The sequence below is a fragment of the Macaca mulatta genome, chromosome 9 (assembly GCF_049350105.2).
Source record: "Macaca mulatta isolate MMU2019108-1 chromosome 9, T2T-MMU8v2.0, whole genome shotgun sequence".
In the NCBI taxonomy this organism is placed as follows: Eukaryota; Metazoa; Chordata; class Mammalia; order Primates; family Cercopithecidae; genus Macaca; species Macaca mulatta.
Genome location: NC_133414.1, coordinates 38,729,083 through 38,746,368, shown reverse-complemented (window position 1 = coordinate 38,746,368; position 17,286 = coordinate 38,729,083). Strand labels below are relative to the sequence as shown.

At 39.0% G+C, this 17,286-nt stretch overlaps 1 protein-coding gene across 1 annotated transcript in view; it reads left to right on the top strand.

The window, feature by feature from the left end:
- Positions 1-16,575, top strand: part of LOC106996533 (X-linked retinitis pigmentosa GTPase regulator-like) — a 61,354-nt gene extending 44,779 nt beyond the window's left edge. Inside the window, 4 exon segments of the mRNA XM_077945490.1 lie at positions 8,011-8,196; positions 9,628-9,685; positions 12,267-12,358; positions 15,951-16,575. Of these exon segments, the coding sequence (XP_077801616.1) occupies positions 8,011-8,196; positions 9,628-9,685; positions 12,267-12,358; positions 15,951-16,157 (543 nt within the window). The 3' untranslated portion in view covers positions 16,158-16,575.
- The last annotated feature ends 711 nt before the right edge of the window (positions 16,576-17,286 follow it).

The window sequence follows — 17,286 nt, the reverse complement described above, 5'->3', positions numbered from 1 at the left end:
CTGTTGCTTGTCAGAATGTTTCAAGTAAAATAAAAAATTAAATGTATATAGTCAGAAATTCTTTGTGAAAAGATAAACCGTCTAGTATTAGATACTGAATTTTAGAGAGGCTAGATTTCCACTAGAGTAATTACAATTGTCCCTTAAAATTGTCCATGTACACAATGCAGCTAATTTATCTGATTATTTGTGGCTCCTTTTTCTTTTTTTTTTAATTATACTTTAAGTTCTAAGGTACATGTGCACAACATGCAGGTTTGTTACATATGTATACATGTGCCATGTTGGTGTGCTGCACCCATTAACTCGTCATTTACATTAGGTATGTCTCCTAATGCTATCCCTCCGCCCTCCCCCCACCCCACGACAGGCCCCGGTGTGTGATGTTCCCCTTCCTGTGTCCAAGTGATCTCATTCTTCAATTCCCACCTATGAGTGAGAACATGCGGTGTTTGGTTTTCTGTTCTTGTGATAGTTTGCTGAGAATGATCGTTTCCAGCTGCATCCTTGTCCCTACAAAGGACATGAACTCATCCTTTTTTATGGCTGCATAGTGTTCCATGGTGTATATGTGTGTGGCTCCTTTTTCAACTGATTTCCTTTCATAGTCCCTTTTATATCCTGGACATGAGATATTTCTTATACTTAGTTTTATTAAGGAGGATTTTGATGACAAACTTCCTGTGAATTTTATGTAGTTGAATTCTTTGCACATTTGATTCTCTGGGTGAGAAAGAATATGAGGAAAAGTCTAGAATCATATTAAGTAAAGTATTTCCTAGGAGCAATTATAAATTTTACCTTAGCTGCAAGGATCTCTGGCAGCTTCCCCTAACTAACCAAATGTACTGATTTGGCATTACAGTGCTTTACTAAATTCAACTGCATTCATTAAGGGTTAGTAGAAAAGAATTAATACTATGATAAAAATATATATGCCGAACATGATTATTTAAAAAGTAGACTTAAAATGATTAAATAAGATGGATGACACAGAGCTCATAAAGAAAAAACCTCCAGGGAAATGAGAAACTCTTAAACTCAAGTTATTAATGTAATAGCTATGGGCATTCATCTTCTATTGAAGAGATAATCAGCCAGTAATACTGAAACAATGTTCTAAAATACGCCCATCTCAGTATTAAACCTGGTCTGTATGTCCATGTTTAAATAGCATTTCTTCACATTTCCCTGACCAAAAACGTTTTGTGCTCTTTAGAAGTGGTAGTTTGTGCAAGCATTGTTTTCTTGTGGAGAGCACTGGCCTCCCTAGTCACTTTGAGACCAAAGCCCTTCTTCTGGTTTTGCACTTTTGAGCTGTCTGAACCTGGGCTAGTCTCTTAGCTTAGCAGTCCTCAATTTCTTCATCTGGAAAATTATAGAATGAGAATGAGTGACCTAAGGGATTCTGTAGGAACGGCAGTTGTTCATTACCAGCTAGAGCTCTGTCACACCCAGATTTTCTGCAGTTCCTTTTTCCTCAATAAAAAATCTTGAGTGTCGTCACCAAAGTGACCCCACATTCAAACTAACTAGTAGTTATACTGAAGTAAGCAGTTATCCTAAACTACTAAGCACACACTAACTTTCTATGCCCACTGTTGGGCAAACATTTATTTAATCACATGTGGCAGGTCTAGTACCCTTAAAAACTTTATGGAGAGGAGTGTATTGTGGGTTAGGGGTGCGTTGGGGTACAAAAGACCCAGGTCTAGCCAGGCTTTCATTGACAGAAGTGATTTACATGTTTGTAAATTTTATATATCTCAGGAGAAAAAAAAAAAAAAGGAAGCTTAAGAATGAGACCACTTTGTCCCTCATGAATTAACACTTGGTTACATAGATTAAAATAACTGGTTCCTTCTTTCTTGTTCCCATCTGCTGGTTGTTCAGGCTTTTATAGTAGTTTATCACTGATCATTATTGAGGGAAGTGTGAGTAGTATGTATAGAATCCATTGAGTTACGTTTCCTAATGAGGACTCTGGCTAAAAAAGACTTTAAGGTAAGCTGCAAAGGATCACCTACCACACAAACTTCTGCTGCTGCTGCTGAACAGCAGCACTCCAGGTGAGTGCAACTGACATGTCTTCTGCTATGTCACTATAGAGAAACTTGCTAGACACTTACATAGCAAAAATAACATGTGACCATGGAAGAAGAAAAAGCCAAGCTTGTCTTGTTTCTGACCTGGAGAACTGAGTAGAAAGAGTGTTATTCAGCAAGATTGAGAATAAGGGAGCAGAAGCAGGTTTGGGAGGCAGTTTTTTACTGTTGAATTTAGATTGTCTGTAGGAGATGTTCAGGAGGCAGATACATGTATGGACCTGGAGCTCACGGAGACTGCTGAGTATCGACAGCTCGTAGATGTAGTTAAAATTGGATTTGACTGAAAGGAAGTGTTCCTAGTGTGAATGGAGGAGAATTGAAGACAGAATTCAGAGAACTATCAGTAGGTAAGGGAGAGGTTGAAAAAGTGAAGTCTGAGGAGGTATGGGAGCACACTTACTAGGAAAGAGAGATGCCACCCAAGCCAAAGAAGGGGTTTCAGAGAGGAAGGAGTGCTAGTAGCTGCAGAGAGAGCCTCTCAGAGGCAGCCTAGTAGAGGCCCAGGGGCAGAACCCACATTGCCAGGAAAGAATGAGCTCCAGGAAATCTGCTCTGCAGAGAAACAGAATTAGAACTGTGAAAAATATCAGATAGAGATATTTAATTTTTAAGATATTTAATTTTTTTAAGCATATTTCTCAATTTAGGAAGGGAGATGTGTTTTCCAGGGACTTTGGTACTCTGGGGAAAAGATGATAAATTTTGTTCATAATTAATATATACTTAAGAATAGAGTGTTATTGATGTGAGCTTATGAACCAAAAGAAAAATCTGCAATGCTTTAAACGTTAGTGAGACGGAGAAAAAAAAGATCTGTGAGAACGACCATTATTATCCTCAAATGGGGAGGTTTGGAAACATGGCCTCCAAAGTCCAGTAGAACTGAGTTAAAATCCTAGCCCTCCACTGATTAGCTGTGTGGACCCCTAGAAAAGTTGTGGTAGTGGTGGTGGTGGTGGTTGTTATTTGACCTTTCTGAGTCTTATTTCCCTCGTTTGATAAAGGAAGGGACTTTTGATGATTAAATTACCTAACACGAGAAACATAGGCACTCAGCAAATGGTAACCTGTATCACTCTAATTATACTCTGCGGTCACACCAAGGTAGGTGCAAAGCTACACTCATGAATCTCCAGGTCACTAACTGATTTGCATGAGTTTAGTCCTGTGAACCTGACTTTTGTTTAAATGTAACATAATAGCAAAATATAAATTGGCTTAGAAATAGATCTGTGGGAATAAAGTAGATTGCAATAATGATAATGCTTAAGTATAAGGTGGAGTGAAACTATTACACACCATACATTAGTCAATAAATGCCCCTAAATATTTAAAGTGTATTGAAACGCTGATCACACTCATGTGGTTAGCCTAAAATGTAGGTTTGTTTTCTGTCACTGAACATTTCCCTCTGTGTCCTCACCTTGTTATCAAAATAAAAATAATTAGCACATAAGGTATAGTTGTGGATCATGCGTTTGTTTATGGACAGCAAGAAAATCTTCTACGGAAAAAGAGGAGAAATAGTAAAGCATAAATCTGAAAATGAGAATAAAAATGCCTACCAGCAAGATATTCTATACTCTGAACATTTATTTGTGTAGGCCTGCCTATCAGAGTCAAACTGGAATGTATTCAGTGGTGAGAACACAGGATTAGGAATGACACAAGGGAGTGGTGCCTAGAAAGAAGGAAGAGTTTAAGAGATTATAAAGTAGTAGTATCGGCCAAGAATTTGGAGGTCACAACTGGCAGCCCATGGGTGCAATCTGGCCTGGAGACTTACTTTGTTTGGTGCAGTAATTTTTTTTTTTTTTTAATCATATTGGTTGCCAACATTGAAATGTCAGGAGATTTTACATTTAAAATATGTTCCTCAGCCAGGCATGGTGGCTCACACCTGTAATCCCAGAACTTTGGGAGGCTGAGGCCAGAGGATTGCTTGAGACCAGGAGTTCAAGACCAGCCTGGGCAAGATGATAAAAACTTGTCTCTACAAAAAATTAAAAGATTAGTTAGGCATGGTGGCGTGCGCCCTGTAGTCCCAGCTACTCAGGAGGCTGAGGTGGGAAGATCGCTTGAGCCCTGAAGATCAAGGCTGTAGTGAGCTGTGATTGTGCCACTGCACTCCAGCTTGAGTGACAGAGTGAGGCCCCATCTCAATAATAATGTTTCTTGGACTTTTGGAAAGCCTGGGTCTGGGAGCATCGAACTCTGTGGCAACACTGACCTGAAGCTGAGCTGAGGCTGGCCCCCCTCTCCCCAGTTCCCATGGCTGCTTCCCTCACTGGCCTTGATGCTGGGCTCCTGGCTCACAATAAAAGGATGTATAGAGGACACAAAAACAAATAAGTGGATATTTTAAATGAACTATTTTCCAGTGATAAGATCTGGGACATTATGGGGAAAAAGAAGTCCAAACTTTTTGTTTTTCGACAGTAGCACACTAAGAATTCTATTTTACTTTTTATGGAAGGGCCTTTACAAAATTATTTATACTTACATACAAATATTTAGTATTTGCTCATGTGTTACTTTTCTCTGTAATCTTTTTAATCTTTACACAAACCCTCTGAGGTAGGTATTGCTAATGTTATTTTTCCATTTTACAGGTAGACTATAAAATACATTCACTGGGTGCCATGCTCAGGCCATGAGTGATTAGATTAAGGCTTAGAAAGCAGTGCTTAGGGCTTTGTATTTAATGCCCTTCCCACCCCATACTACTGCTTCCATGATTTTCAGTGTAGTTAAAACATGAACTTAAATGTTAACTTTTCCTGTCCTAAAAAAAAAAAAAAAAAAAAAAAAAGCATGAAATTTTGGTTTTTCTACCTGATATAACTTAAATACAAAGTTTTATGCTATATTAACCTATCTGGGAAACATTTTCTACCCTATATGACATTGAAGCATACCAGAAATTCTGAATTATAACACAAAATTTCATACTTTATAGTTCTGGTTTGTTTTATTACTTAAAAAAATTATAATACCCACAGACAAAAGTACCTGTCTCATACATGTATTGCTCAATGTATTTTTCACAAAGTCAACACACCCATCACAAACTGATCAGCATCCAAATCAAGTGAAAAAACAGTACCAGCTCCCCCAGAAGCTCCACTGTAACCCCCTTCAGTCATTTCCCACTCCCAGCCCCACCTCCCAGCCCCCATCCCAGCGATCTCTCCTTCTTAAAGCATGCAAAGTAATTGTGTTCTTAAGTAAAGGGAAACCTCAGTAGGAACCTTTGCTCTCTTGATCTGTTCCTTAAGAAATATGAAAAGTGTCGCCTTGGACCAGACCAGAGTCTGCACCTGACTGTGCCATGCCTGTCCAATGAAACAAAGGGTCCTTTTGTGAGAGGTCAGGCCCATTCACTTCTTTACCGTGATCCTAACACAAGACACAGATGCATACTGACCATTTCAGACTACCTGTTTACATCTTATATGGTTCTAGTGCCAAGAATGTACTTAAACTTTACCCTTTCTTTTTATAAAATGACAGTATTCTGCCAGTCACTCCCAAATTGTTTCAGTTTAAAGGTAAGTGCTTTCTGTGATTTCAAGTAGTCGTCCAGATGTGTTTAGAATAATTTTAAATGTGCTTAGTGTGAGTGCTATGTGATTTCTAGTAAAAATGTCATTTTCTAATAGCTTTTTCAAATTTAGAAAATGATATAGTTCCAAAAGTTCTTCATTGTTATAGATTTCTTAAAGTTAATGAGTAAAATTGTAGTTTGTTATGAGTGTTTTACTTATTTCTAAAATAAGGTAAAACTCCCAAGTGTCTTTTTACAATAGCATGACATTATCCTGTGGTTACATGAATACCTCAGTTAACAAGCCCGGTTGGAGTTTACCCAGATGCTAGGTTAGCCAAGCTTTCCAAGTAATTGAGGATTATGCTGGGAACACAGCTCACTGATCCCTCCCTCTATGAAAAGAGGGGCATAATCTGAAATCCTTTGTCTCAGGAGCACTGTTCTTTTTAGTTAACCTTTCGTTTACGTATATTTATGAAGACAACTATCAGTCATAAGTCTTAAATCTAGTAATCTTCCCATTCCCTTTCAAAGTGAAGTTGTTTCTGATAATTTTAGCTACCCATAATGTATACCTGGCTAGGCATGATACACAATACAAGTCACTCAAAGGGGAAAATCAGGCCAGGCATGGTGGCTCACGCCTGTAATCCTAGCACTTTGGGAGGCCGAGGCAGGAGGATCACCTGAAGTCAGGAGTTGGAGACCAGCCTGGCCAACATGACGAAACCCCGTCTTTACTAAAAATACAAAAATTAGCTGGGTGTGGTGGTGGGTGCCTGTAATCCCAGCTACTCGGGAGGCTGAGGCAGGAGAATCACTTGGACCCGGGAGGTGGAGGTTGCAGTGAGCCAAGATTGTGCCACTGCACTCCAGCCTGGGTGACAGAGCGAGACCCTGTCTCAAACAAAAACAAAAAATGGGCGGTTGGAATCATGCAGACAAAAACAAAGCTTAAAAGTAAATAGTAACTACCTCATGTTAACCCTACGCAGTCTAATCAATCATCATTTGAAATAGCTGTCTGCCCTGGTACCATGTTCCTTTCTCCCACATTCCTCTCTTGCATACATTGCCCCATGACCTTGGATTAACCTAAATCTAGTTCTTCCTGAGTAACTTCTGAAACTCTTTTTAAAATCTCAAAGCTTCACTTACTTAGGACTTCCTGTCCTCAGTGGGAATGCTATTAGGCCACGCCTTTGCAAATTGGCCTGAGGATGACACTAATGTTTATTACTAAGGTGTACTATGTAAACATCCTCTTCCTAGCCTGGATTTTCGCATTTTATATTTTTACCAGAAGAAAGGTGAGATAAATTTTAGAGGCATTGTTTTCCAACCATGATTCTGTCAAGTATCAATCAGGCTTTATCCTTAGCCAAACAGCCACTAGAAAGCTGACCACCGAAAGCTAATTACAGCGTTGAAGGGGATATGGTCTGAAGCAAATATTGCCAAGGTGAACTTTGTACAAATGTTATTTGAAGGAGTAAATGGCACTGATTACTGCTTCACATATTTTGGAAACAGTTATAATAGACTATAAATAAAGTTATAATTTAAGTTTGTAAATGAAAAGTATGGGGGGGAAATCTAATGAGAAACCTAATATCTTAATGACAATAAGAGTATTTCACCCAAAATTTGAAAGTTAAAAAAAAAATTTCAGTGTAGAATAAAGGTTAAAACTAATATTTTCTGCCTATATTTAATAAGCATTCCATGATTTACTATCAGTCTATCAAATCCATAGACAGCTTCTTTTATCATTTGGATTAGCTGGCCAGTAGCCAGATAGAACAATTTCTGCCTCTGTCTGGTTTTCCTTCTGTTTTTAATAACCATGAGCAAACCATTTAAACTATCTATGTTCCTTTGTCTTTTATCCTGGAATGTAAATAATTATACTTACCTTCCTCATGACTATCAGTGAATTGTTCTTCTGAAGTGATTCTAAATCCCTATATTTTGGAAAATGAACGTAATATATAGATATGATTATGTTATAATGCTACAGTAGGCAGAAAGCTTTTTAAACTTTTCTCAAGGTTAAAAGCACTCTGAGACAACCAAGAAAGACTATTTAATTTTTTTTCCATTGCAACCTTGGCATGGGTGCTAATAAGAATTTTGGAAATCCTAGTCATTGAAATAGAGTGGCATGCGTAAAATCCTTGTTAATATAGTAACTTGATATTCAGGATAGATTATGCAGTGTTCTTTGGCTTCAATATTTGAATTAATATTTTTATGGTTTTTTTAGATGACACAAATTATGACAGCAATATCAAATCTCTAGTTCTTTAAAAAGAAAGTCTTACTCTTCTCTGATGGTTAATTTTGTCACAGGATGATGAATTTTCTAAAACTGAGGAACTACAACTGGAAGATGTGGATGAGGAAATTAATGCTGAAAATCTGGAAAGCAAGAAGAAAATTGTGGGAGATGATGAAAGTGTTCCTACAGGTTCCCACAGTAAAACAGAAGGAGCAGAAAGAACCAGTGATGATAGCTCAGCTGAAACCATTGAAAAGGTATGATGCTAGGTGCTTAAATCCTGACATCCTGGGAGAAAACATACGGGTTCTCTAGTTTCTGCAGAGGACAGATCCCAGTTGCCTTTGGGATCAGAAATACTTCCATGAATATCTTCATTCATGTGCCATAGGAGAAAGGCTTTGTCTTATTTGTGAATTAAGCAAACTTTGTCTCTAGCACACTTTCTAGAATACTGCGTGGTAGCATTCTGCCTCCTGCATAAGTGGAAGTAGAGTGGTATGGGCCAGGATAGTACAGTATTGGGAAATTAACCAAGAAGTTCAACACTCAGTCCTTGAAATGCTGAAAGTGCAAAGTTAGGAGCCCTGGCACTGGTGGCAGAAATGGGTGTGTATGTGTATGCACACTTGCGTATGTTTTCATGTGTGAATGAATGAAAGTTGGTGATAGCAGTATTTGAAGTTGTGATCAGTTCTTCAAAGATGCAGCCTAGACAAAAGTATGTATAGAAGGAATAGGAGAAGATATCACTAAGGAAGCAAAAATCACCCTGAAAGTGGAGCTAGAGATGCCCAAAACATAATCTCTTCCATTGTCAGTTTTGACCAAGAGTGACCTTGCTAGGAGATAGTTGGTAGGTTTGAAATCATTTATTTGCTAACATTACTCTGGATTAACTTCAGAAGTATGGAATTCCGCAACCAAAACTGAATGACATTGTACTCATTCATTTTTGTTTTCATTTTTTTAGCCTCTCATGCAGAACACTGAGTTAGTCATACCTTCTAGTTGATGAAACACTGTCATCATTGGTCTGTGCAAGTCTCTTCTCATGTAAATGTATTCTTTTTTAGCTCCATTCCCCTTCCCCTTTTTCCCTAACATAGACAACCACTGAAACATTTTTGTCGTTTTATTTGAATGTGTATTTGTGAAACATGTGTGTATACGTGTTTAATTTACAAATTGGCATTGTGCTAAAGGTCATTCTTCTCCTTGGTTCCTTCTTTATCCGAGACTCCTTTCTCTCACTAAGAAAAAAAAATATTCTAGCAGTTACTGTTTTCTTTCAGAAGAAGAAAATGATTCTGTTTATAGGAAACATTTATGAGTTCAGGTTAGGGTGGTCCCTAAGATTATTTAACACAGCAATCATTAAATACCAATTTGACACTGTAAAATGTTGAGACGAGTCATATGCCAATTAGTGTTCATGAATCTTCTTTGAGGAGAATTCTTGAGTCATACAGTGCTTTTAATCACACAATTTTAAGCCAGGAGGACATTTGGAATCAGTCAGCATCTAAGACCCCTCGCTTTACAAGAGCTCAGCAAAGTGAAGTAATTGTCACATGTTTATGTCGTTAGCTAGAGGCGGACTCTGGAACCTGCTTAAAGATTCAGACTAAGTTTTCTAGAACAGCACAGAAATGGTTTTTGTTATATTGCTTTGTTACTGTTTATAGAAAGAAAAAGCCAACCTGGAGGAACAGGCCATTTGTGAATACAATGAAAACCCAAAAGGTATGAGCATGTTTGATAACATACATACATACATGCATACATATATATGTGTGTGTATGCCATAATTGAGTAATTATTAAGCTTACATGTAAGTTTACATATATGTTATAATTTTTACTGTCATATGATCCTCATAACAAGCTATGAAATATGTGATACAGACTTATCTGTTCTTATATATAACCACCACAGCTTCTTCACATACAAATATTTGCATTATTCATGGCTACTTATGTGTCATTGTTAAGGATTTTTTTTTTCTTTTTTTTTTTTTTGAGACAGAGTTTCACTCTTGTTGTCCAGGATAGAGTGCAATGGCGCGATCTCGGCTCATTGCAATCACCACCTCCCAGGTTGAAGTGATTCTCCTGTCTCAGCCTCCCGAGTAGCTGAGATTATAGTCGCATGCTACTACGCCTGGCTAATTGTTGTATTTTTAGTAGAGATGGGGTTTCGCCATATTGGCTAGGCGAATCTCGAACTCCTGACCTCAGGTGATCCTCCCACCTCGGCCTCCCAAAGTGCTGGGATTACAGCATGAGCCACCGTACCCAGCTGGTGTTAAGGAATTTAAGCAGCCTTTTTACTACCTTTTCTCTCTTTATTGAATCAGTATTATTAAATGAAGATTTTGCCCCAAATTCCAATTTGTATCTCTAGTGCACACTGCCAGATTCCATTGCCCAACCAAGTTGGGACTACTGGGCTGGCCTAAAGCTACAATGGCCACCCAGTTATTTACCCCTGAGGGCCCAGACCTGAGTCTCTTACCGTAAACACTGAAGAGAAGTCCTTTCCCAAGCCTACCTATTAGTGTCAGAGAACAGGTGCTGTAGAATAGAAGCAACTGTGATTGCCCTTGCGATCTATATAATCTAGACCCAAATCATCTGTGTTTCTGTAGTACGACTCCCACATTGTTTCCACACCATCATGCTGCAGTATGCATTTTACTGTGTTCTCATAAAAATTAACTATCTGGGCGGAGCAAGATGGCCGAATAGGAACAGCTCCAGTCTCCAACTCCCAGCGCGAGCGACACAGAAGACCCGTGATTTCTGCATTTTCAACTGAGGTACTGGGTTCATCTCACTGGGTAGTGCTGGACGATTGGTGCTGGTCAGCTGCTGCAGCCCGACCAGCCAGAGCTGAAGCAGGGCGAGGCATTGCCTCACCTGGGAAGCGCAAGGGGGAAGGGAATCCCTTTTCCTAGCCAGGGGAACTGAGACACACAACACCTGGAAAATCGGGTAACTCCCACCCCAATACTGCGCTTTAAGCAAACAGGCACACCAGGAGATCATATCCCACACCTGGCCGGGAGGGTCCCACACCCACGGAGCCTCCCTCATTGCTAGCGCAGTAGTCTGTGATCTACCGGCAAGGCAGCAGCGAGGCTGGGGGAGGGGCGCCCGCCATTGCTGAGGCTTAAGTAGGTAAACAAAGCTGCTGGGAAGCTCGAACTGGGTGGAGCTCACAGCAGCTCAAGGAAACCTGCCTGTCTCTGTAGACTCCACCTCTGGAGACAGGGCACAGTAAACAATAACAAACGCAGCAGAAACCTCTGCAGACGCAAACGACTCTGTCTGACAGCTTTGAAGAGAGCAGTGGATCTCCCAACACGGAGGTTGAGATCTGAGAAGGGACAGACTCCCTGCTCAAGTGGGACCCTGACCCCTGAGTAGCCTAACTGGGAGACATTCCCCACTAGGGGCAGTCTGACACCCCATACCTCACAGGGTGGAGTACACCCCTGAGAGGAAGCTTGCAAAGCAAGAATCAGACAGGTACACTGGCTGTTCAGAAGTATTCTATCTTCTGCAGCCTCTGCTGCTGATACCCAGGCAAACAGGGTCTGGAGTGGACTTCAAGCAATCTCCAACAGACCTACAGCTGAGGGTCCTGACTGTTAGAAGGAAAACTATCAAACAGGAAGGACACCTACACCAAAACCCCATCAGTACATCACCATCATCAAAGACCAGAGGCAGATAAAACCACAAAGATGGGGAAAAAGCAGGGCAGAAAAGCTGGAAATTCAAAAAATAAGAGCACATCTTCCCCGGCAAAGGAGCGCAGCTCATCGCCAGCAACGGATCAAAGCTGGACGGAGAATGACTTTGACGAGATGAGAGAAGAAGGCTTCAGTCCATCAAACTTCTCAGAGCTAAAGGAGGAATTACGTACCCAGCGCAAAGAAACTAAAAATCTTGAAAAAAAAGTGGAAGAATTGATGGCTAGAGTAATTAATGCAGAGAAGGTCATAAACGAAATGAAAGAGATGAAAACCATGACACGAGAAATACGTGACAAATGTACAAGCTTCAGTAACCGACTCGATCAACTGGAAGAAAGAGTATCAGCGATTGAGGATCAAATGAATGAAATGAAGCGAGAAGAGAAACCAAAAGAAAAAAGAAGAAAAAGAAATGAACAAAGCCTGCAAGAAGTATGGGATTATGTAAAAAGACCAAATCTACGTCTGATTGGGGTTCCTGAAAGTGAGGGGGAAAATGGAACCATCAGGTCTTTTCTTTTCCCTATTCGGTAAAACTGGTATTTCTGAATGATCCAATTGTAGGATACATGCTTGGTGATGCAGAGAGCAGTTCATTAGAAATCCTAGAAAATAGTGAATCAACACCAAGCAACGACATGAAAAAAACACAGAAGGTAAGTGAAATGAATTGTCTTTTTTAATGCTAAGACCAAAGTATTGAATTGTTCCTTTTACTTTTCATATGGCGATCCACATAATGTAACCATCTTAGTATGAGTTTTTATGGCCCCGAAACTTGAAGAATTTCAGGTGATGTCACATATTTTTAATATACTACCTTTCCTTTGGTTAGCATTTGAATGAAGATCTTCTTTTCATCCTTTTACTTTAACTTATGTTTTACATGTGTCTCTTGTAAATGACCTATACAGCTGGATTTTGTCTTTGACATTTTTAACATGCATACCTAAAATCTAAAGCTCATCAGTATTCCTATCTTTTTTCCCAAATAATGCCAGGACCTTAGAAGAATATTCTTGCCTATCACCTCTTCTTTCTTATTTTAGAAGTTATGTTACCCAGTATTTAAAATTTTTTAACATCACAAATCATATGTTTTTAGTAATTTTTATACTACTTTTTTACTCAGCTGTCCTTTCTGGAATTCTTATTCTTCCTGAAGAAATATTTTGGAAGTTCCTATCACAGGTGTCTGTTGATAGTTAAAACTTTTAGTGTCTGTTCACTTGAAAATATCTTTATTTTACCATAGTTCTTGAATGATAGTGTGACTGGTTGACAGTTACTTTCTCTTAGTATCTGCTCCCATTATTGCTGTCTATAATTTCGCTTTAGTATAATTGCTGATAACTTTGTATATAACCTACCATTCTCTATGGCTGCTTTTTAGATTGTCTTTGATGTTTTCAGTTCATTATGAGATGCTTGAGTATGGAATTTTTTTTGTTTGTTTGTTTTGTTTTGTTTTGTTTTGTTTTTGAGACGGAGTTTCACTCTTGCTGCCCAGGCTGGAGGTGCAATGGCGCCATCTTGGCTCACTACAACCTCTGCCTCCCGGGTTCAAGCGATTCTCCTGCCTCAGACTCCCAAGTACCTGGGATTACAGGCATATGCCACCACACCTGGCTAATTTTGTACTTTTAGTAGAGACAGGGTTTCTCCATGTTGGTCAGGCTGGTCTCGAACTCCTGACCTCAGGTGATCTGCCTGCCTTGGCCTCCCAAAGTGCTGGAATTACAGGCTTGAGCCACCATGCCCAGCAGATATGGATTTTTAAATTTTAACTTACTTGGAATTTATTATGACTCTTGAATCTGAGAATTCATGTCATTTGTCATTTTTTTTTTAATTCTCATCCATTATATATTTGAATATTTTCTCTTCCCCCCTTTCAAATTCTGATATAAAACTTTTTATTTTATGGTACATGTCTTTTAATATCACCTTCATATTTTCTATGTGTAAGTGATATTCTGGGTAATTTCAGGGCCTTCATCAATTCCATAGTTTCTCTTCAGCTGAGACTACTTGGCTATTTAACCTACCTATTAAGTTTTAATTTCAGTGACAACATCTTTCACATTTTAAGTCAAGTTGTATTTTTGTTCTTTTTTAAACCAATCTGGTCTTTTAAAATCAGTATCTTGTTTTGTGTGTGTGTGTGTGTGTGTGTTTTTTAATTCTAGTCCTTTAAGCACACTTAGTTTACATTCTGTATTTAGTAATTCCAATGTCATTCTTAGGAGTCTAAACATGTGTGTTGCTTTGGCTGACTTGCTAATGGTGATTTGTTTCCATATGTGTTTTGAAATTTGTATTGTGAGTTCATGTTTCACTGGGACTTTTTTTGTGGAAATCCTTTAAGGCCTCAGAGTAAATCCATCTCTAGAGAGTTTGCATTAGCCTTTATTAGCTCTGGAGTGACTGAGGGACCACTTTAAGTTCATTTCTCATTTAAGGGTTGACCACAATGTTTGTAGGTAGACTTATATTAAGGGCATAGTACTTAGAAGGTCCTCACATTATGTAGGGTTCCCCTCATTTTGTGAGATCAAATTGTTTCAAAGTTAAAGGTCTAAGTTATGAGTCAGCAGATGCTATTTCAGTTCTTAATCACCTCTGGGGCTTCCTGTTCCTTCTTTCTTTTTTGGTCAACAAGAATTTCCCTTAGTTTTGGGGGAGATTGCCTGCACATTATAAAATTTTTTTTTTTATACTTAATCAGCATTTCTTGGTATTTTATAGTAGCAGACTTTTTGAAGTTGTATATTTCTTCACCTTTTGAAGTTCTGTATTTCTTCACCATAGCAGGAACAGGAGTTCTTCCATTTTAATCCATAGATCCTTTTTCTAGACTCTTACTTTTTGGATTACCACTTTTTGCCCTAGTTTCTCCACTCTTTAAAGCTGGAGGTAAGCTATTATCATTAGCACCATTTTTATTTCTGGAAGAGCCAAATTTTCACCTGGTTTTTGTTTCCTGCTTTTTGTTTTGGCATCTTGTCAAAACCATTATTTGTGTTACCGCTCTTCAAGAATCCTATTTTCTTCCTGGCTACATTCTCAAAGGGCCTAAATCAAATGAAACTTTTGTCACCTTCATCTCTTCTGCATGTGGCCCTGTTGGCCACTCCCTTCTTGATGTATTTTTCTCTCCTGACTTCAGAGCTGCCTAGTTTTCCCGATTTTGTACGTACAAACCTTGGTCCTCAGTTCTAGCTCCTCTTCTGCCTGCCTCTCACTCTGCTCTTTTTGTCTCTTTTCTTATATTCTGTTTTCTACCTGCCTGGAATCTTTGGGTTATCAGGGCTACTTTCATCTCTTGCTTATATTCTACGTATCTGTAGCCCCAGCCTCCCCTGAGCAGCAGCTCCACATATTCGACTGCCTACTCAGACCCACACACACAGGCTCACAGCCGTCGTTTGGCAGCACTAACTTTTTTTTTTTTTTTTTTTTTTGAGATAGAGTCTCGCTCTGTCGCCCAGGCTGGAGTACAGTGGCACGATCTTGGCTCACTGCAAGCTCCACCTCCTGGGTTACGCCATTCTCGTGCCTTAGCCTCCCAAGTAGCTGGGACTACAGGCGCCCGCCACCACCTCTGGCTAATTTTTTTTTTGTATTTGTAGTAGAGATGGGGTTTCACTATGTTAGCCATGACGGTCTCGATCTCCTGGCCTCATGATCCGCCCGCCTCGGCCTTCCAAAGTGCTGGGATTACAGGCGTGAGCCACCGCACCCGGCCAAGCAGCACTAACTTTTTGCCAGAAGTTCTCATCTACAGGAGTGGGGAGGTACATTGTTCTCCTTCAGAATATTACAATAGAAATTCACTGTAGCTGCCATACACTGAGAATCACAGACATGTCCTGAAAATTACCCCTCCTGGATACATTGAAAAGTTACAATAGGTAATATTCTAATTTTAATATATTTTTTCTCTTACAAACTTAACAAAGTAAAACATTAAATTTGTTCTTTGAAGAAAAAGATAATATATCACCAAGGTGTTGATGGTGTTGAATGTTAGACCCTGAGAGGTCTTGTGGTTTTAGGGTGGAATCCTGACTGCCTTTTGGTGAAAGGAAAAATACAGGTGCTAAGAATGCACCTTAATACATGTGGTAACCCATAAAGAGATGATGAAATCATGTTCATACTTGTTGAAAATGATATCCCCTAAATACTGTTAAGTGAATGTTTCACTTATGGAAATGAATATTTGTGTGTGTGTTTTTTTCCTAGATTTTTCTATTCAAAAGGGTCCCCTCAATGAATCAAAAGATGGTCAAGGATAACGATGAGCCGCTCTCAGAGATAAAATCCATAGGAGAGCAGATCATTTTAAAAAGCGATAATAAAGATGCTGACCAGAACCACATGAGTCAGAATCATCAGAATATTCCACCAGCAAATACAGAGAGAAGATCAAAATCCTGTACAATACAATAAATATATATTTATGTTTTCACAGTCACCAAGTGTACTGTAATTTATACTTGAAAAACATTATAATTTATGAAGGAAAGTTTCTGATGGTAATCTTTTAAAGATATAAGTCAACATGTTTTATTCGGCTTCTATCAGTGTGACCAGTTTTGATATTTATTTATGCTAATATTTTTAACAAGTTGTTTCAAAATATGTGTATCTCAATTTCTCCCTCAAGTGTTGTGGCCCTAACTGTTCGGTGTTGCAATAAAAAATATATTTTTATACATTGAAAATTGAAATAAGATATTTCATAGTTTTTACTAAACAATTTGACTTCTTTATAATTTTATAAGGCAATATTTGCAATCTCATGACACTGTAACAGTTTTTGATGTATTTACAGTTTTTACAAAACTGAGGTAAAATTGTTTATAATGAACATATTTTAATAACCTGTATCTGGTCAGTTCCACTGTTAAAATTGATGAGTATTAATAAAATTAGGAGGTGCTTGGCATTAGCAATTGACAAAATGGGGGCAAAAATAATTTTAAAATATAGACGTATGCAAAATGCATTTACCCCTGAGTAAAGAAAATTTCATTGCAACTGTATAAACAGTACATCTTGTGGACAACTGAGTGCAGAAGTTTCTTTGCTTCCCACTCCTTTCTTTTTCTTTTTTTCTTTTTTTTTTTTTTTTTTTTTTTTGAAACAGAAGCTCTGTCACCCAGGCTGGAGTGCAGTGGCACAATCTCAGCTCACTGCAACCTCCGCCTTCCGGGTCAAGCGATTCTTCTGCCTCAGCCTCCCGAGTAGCTGGGACTACAGGCACACCCCACCACACCCAGCTAATTTTTGTATTTTTAGTAGAAACAAGATTTCACCATATTGGCCAGGCTGGTCTCGAACTCCTGACCTCGTGATCCGCTTGCTTCAGCCTCCCAAAGTGGTGGGATTACAGACGTGAGCCACCGTGCCCAGCCCCTACTCCTTTCTTTAGGGAAGTGATTTGCCATGAAAACATTGCAGATTATGTGGTATCATCTGGAGCGTTTGACCATTCCACCCATCACCACCATAGGAGAGTTGAACATAGCTAGGCTTGCTCATTTCAACTGTCTCTGGCATTGACAGTAGTAACCAC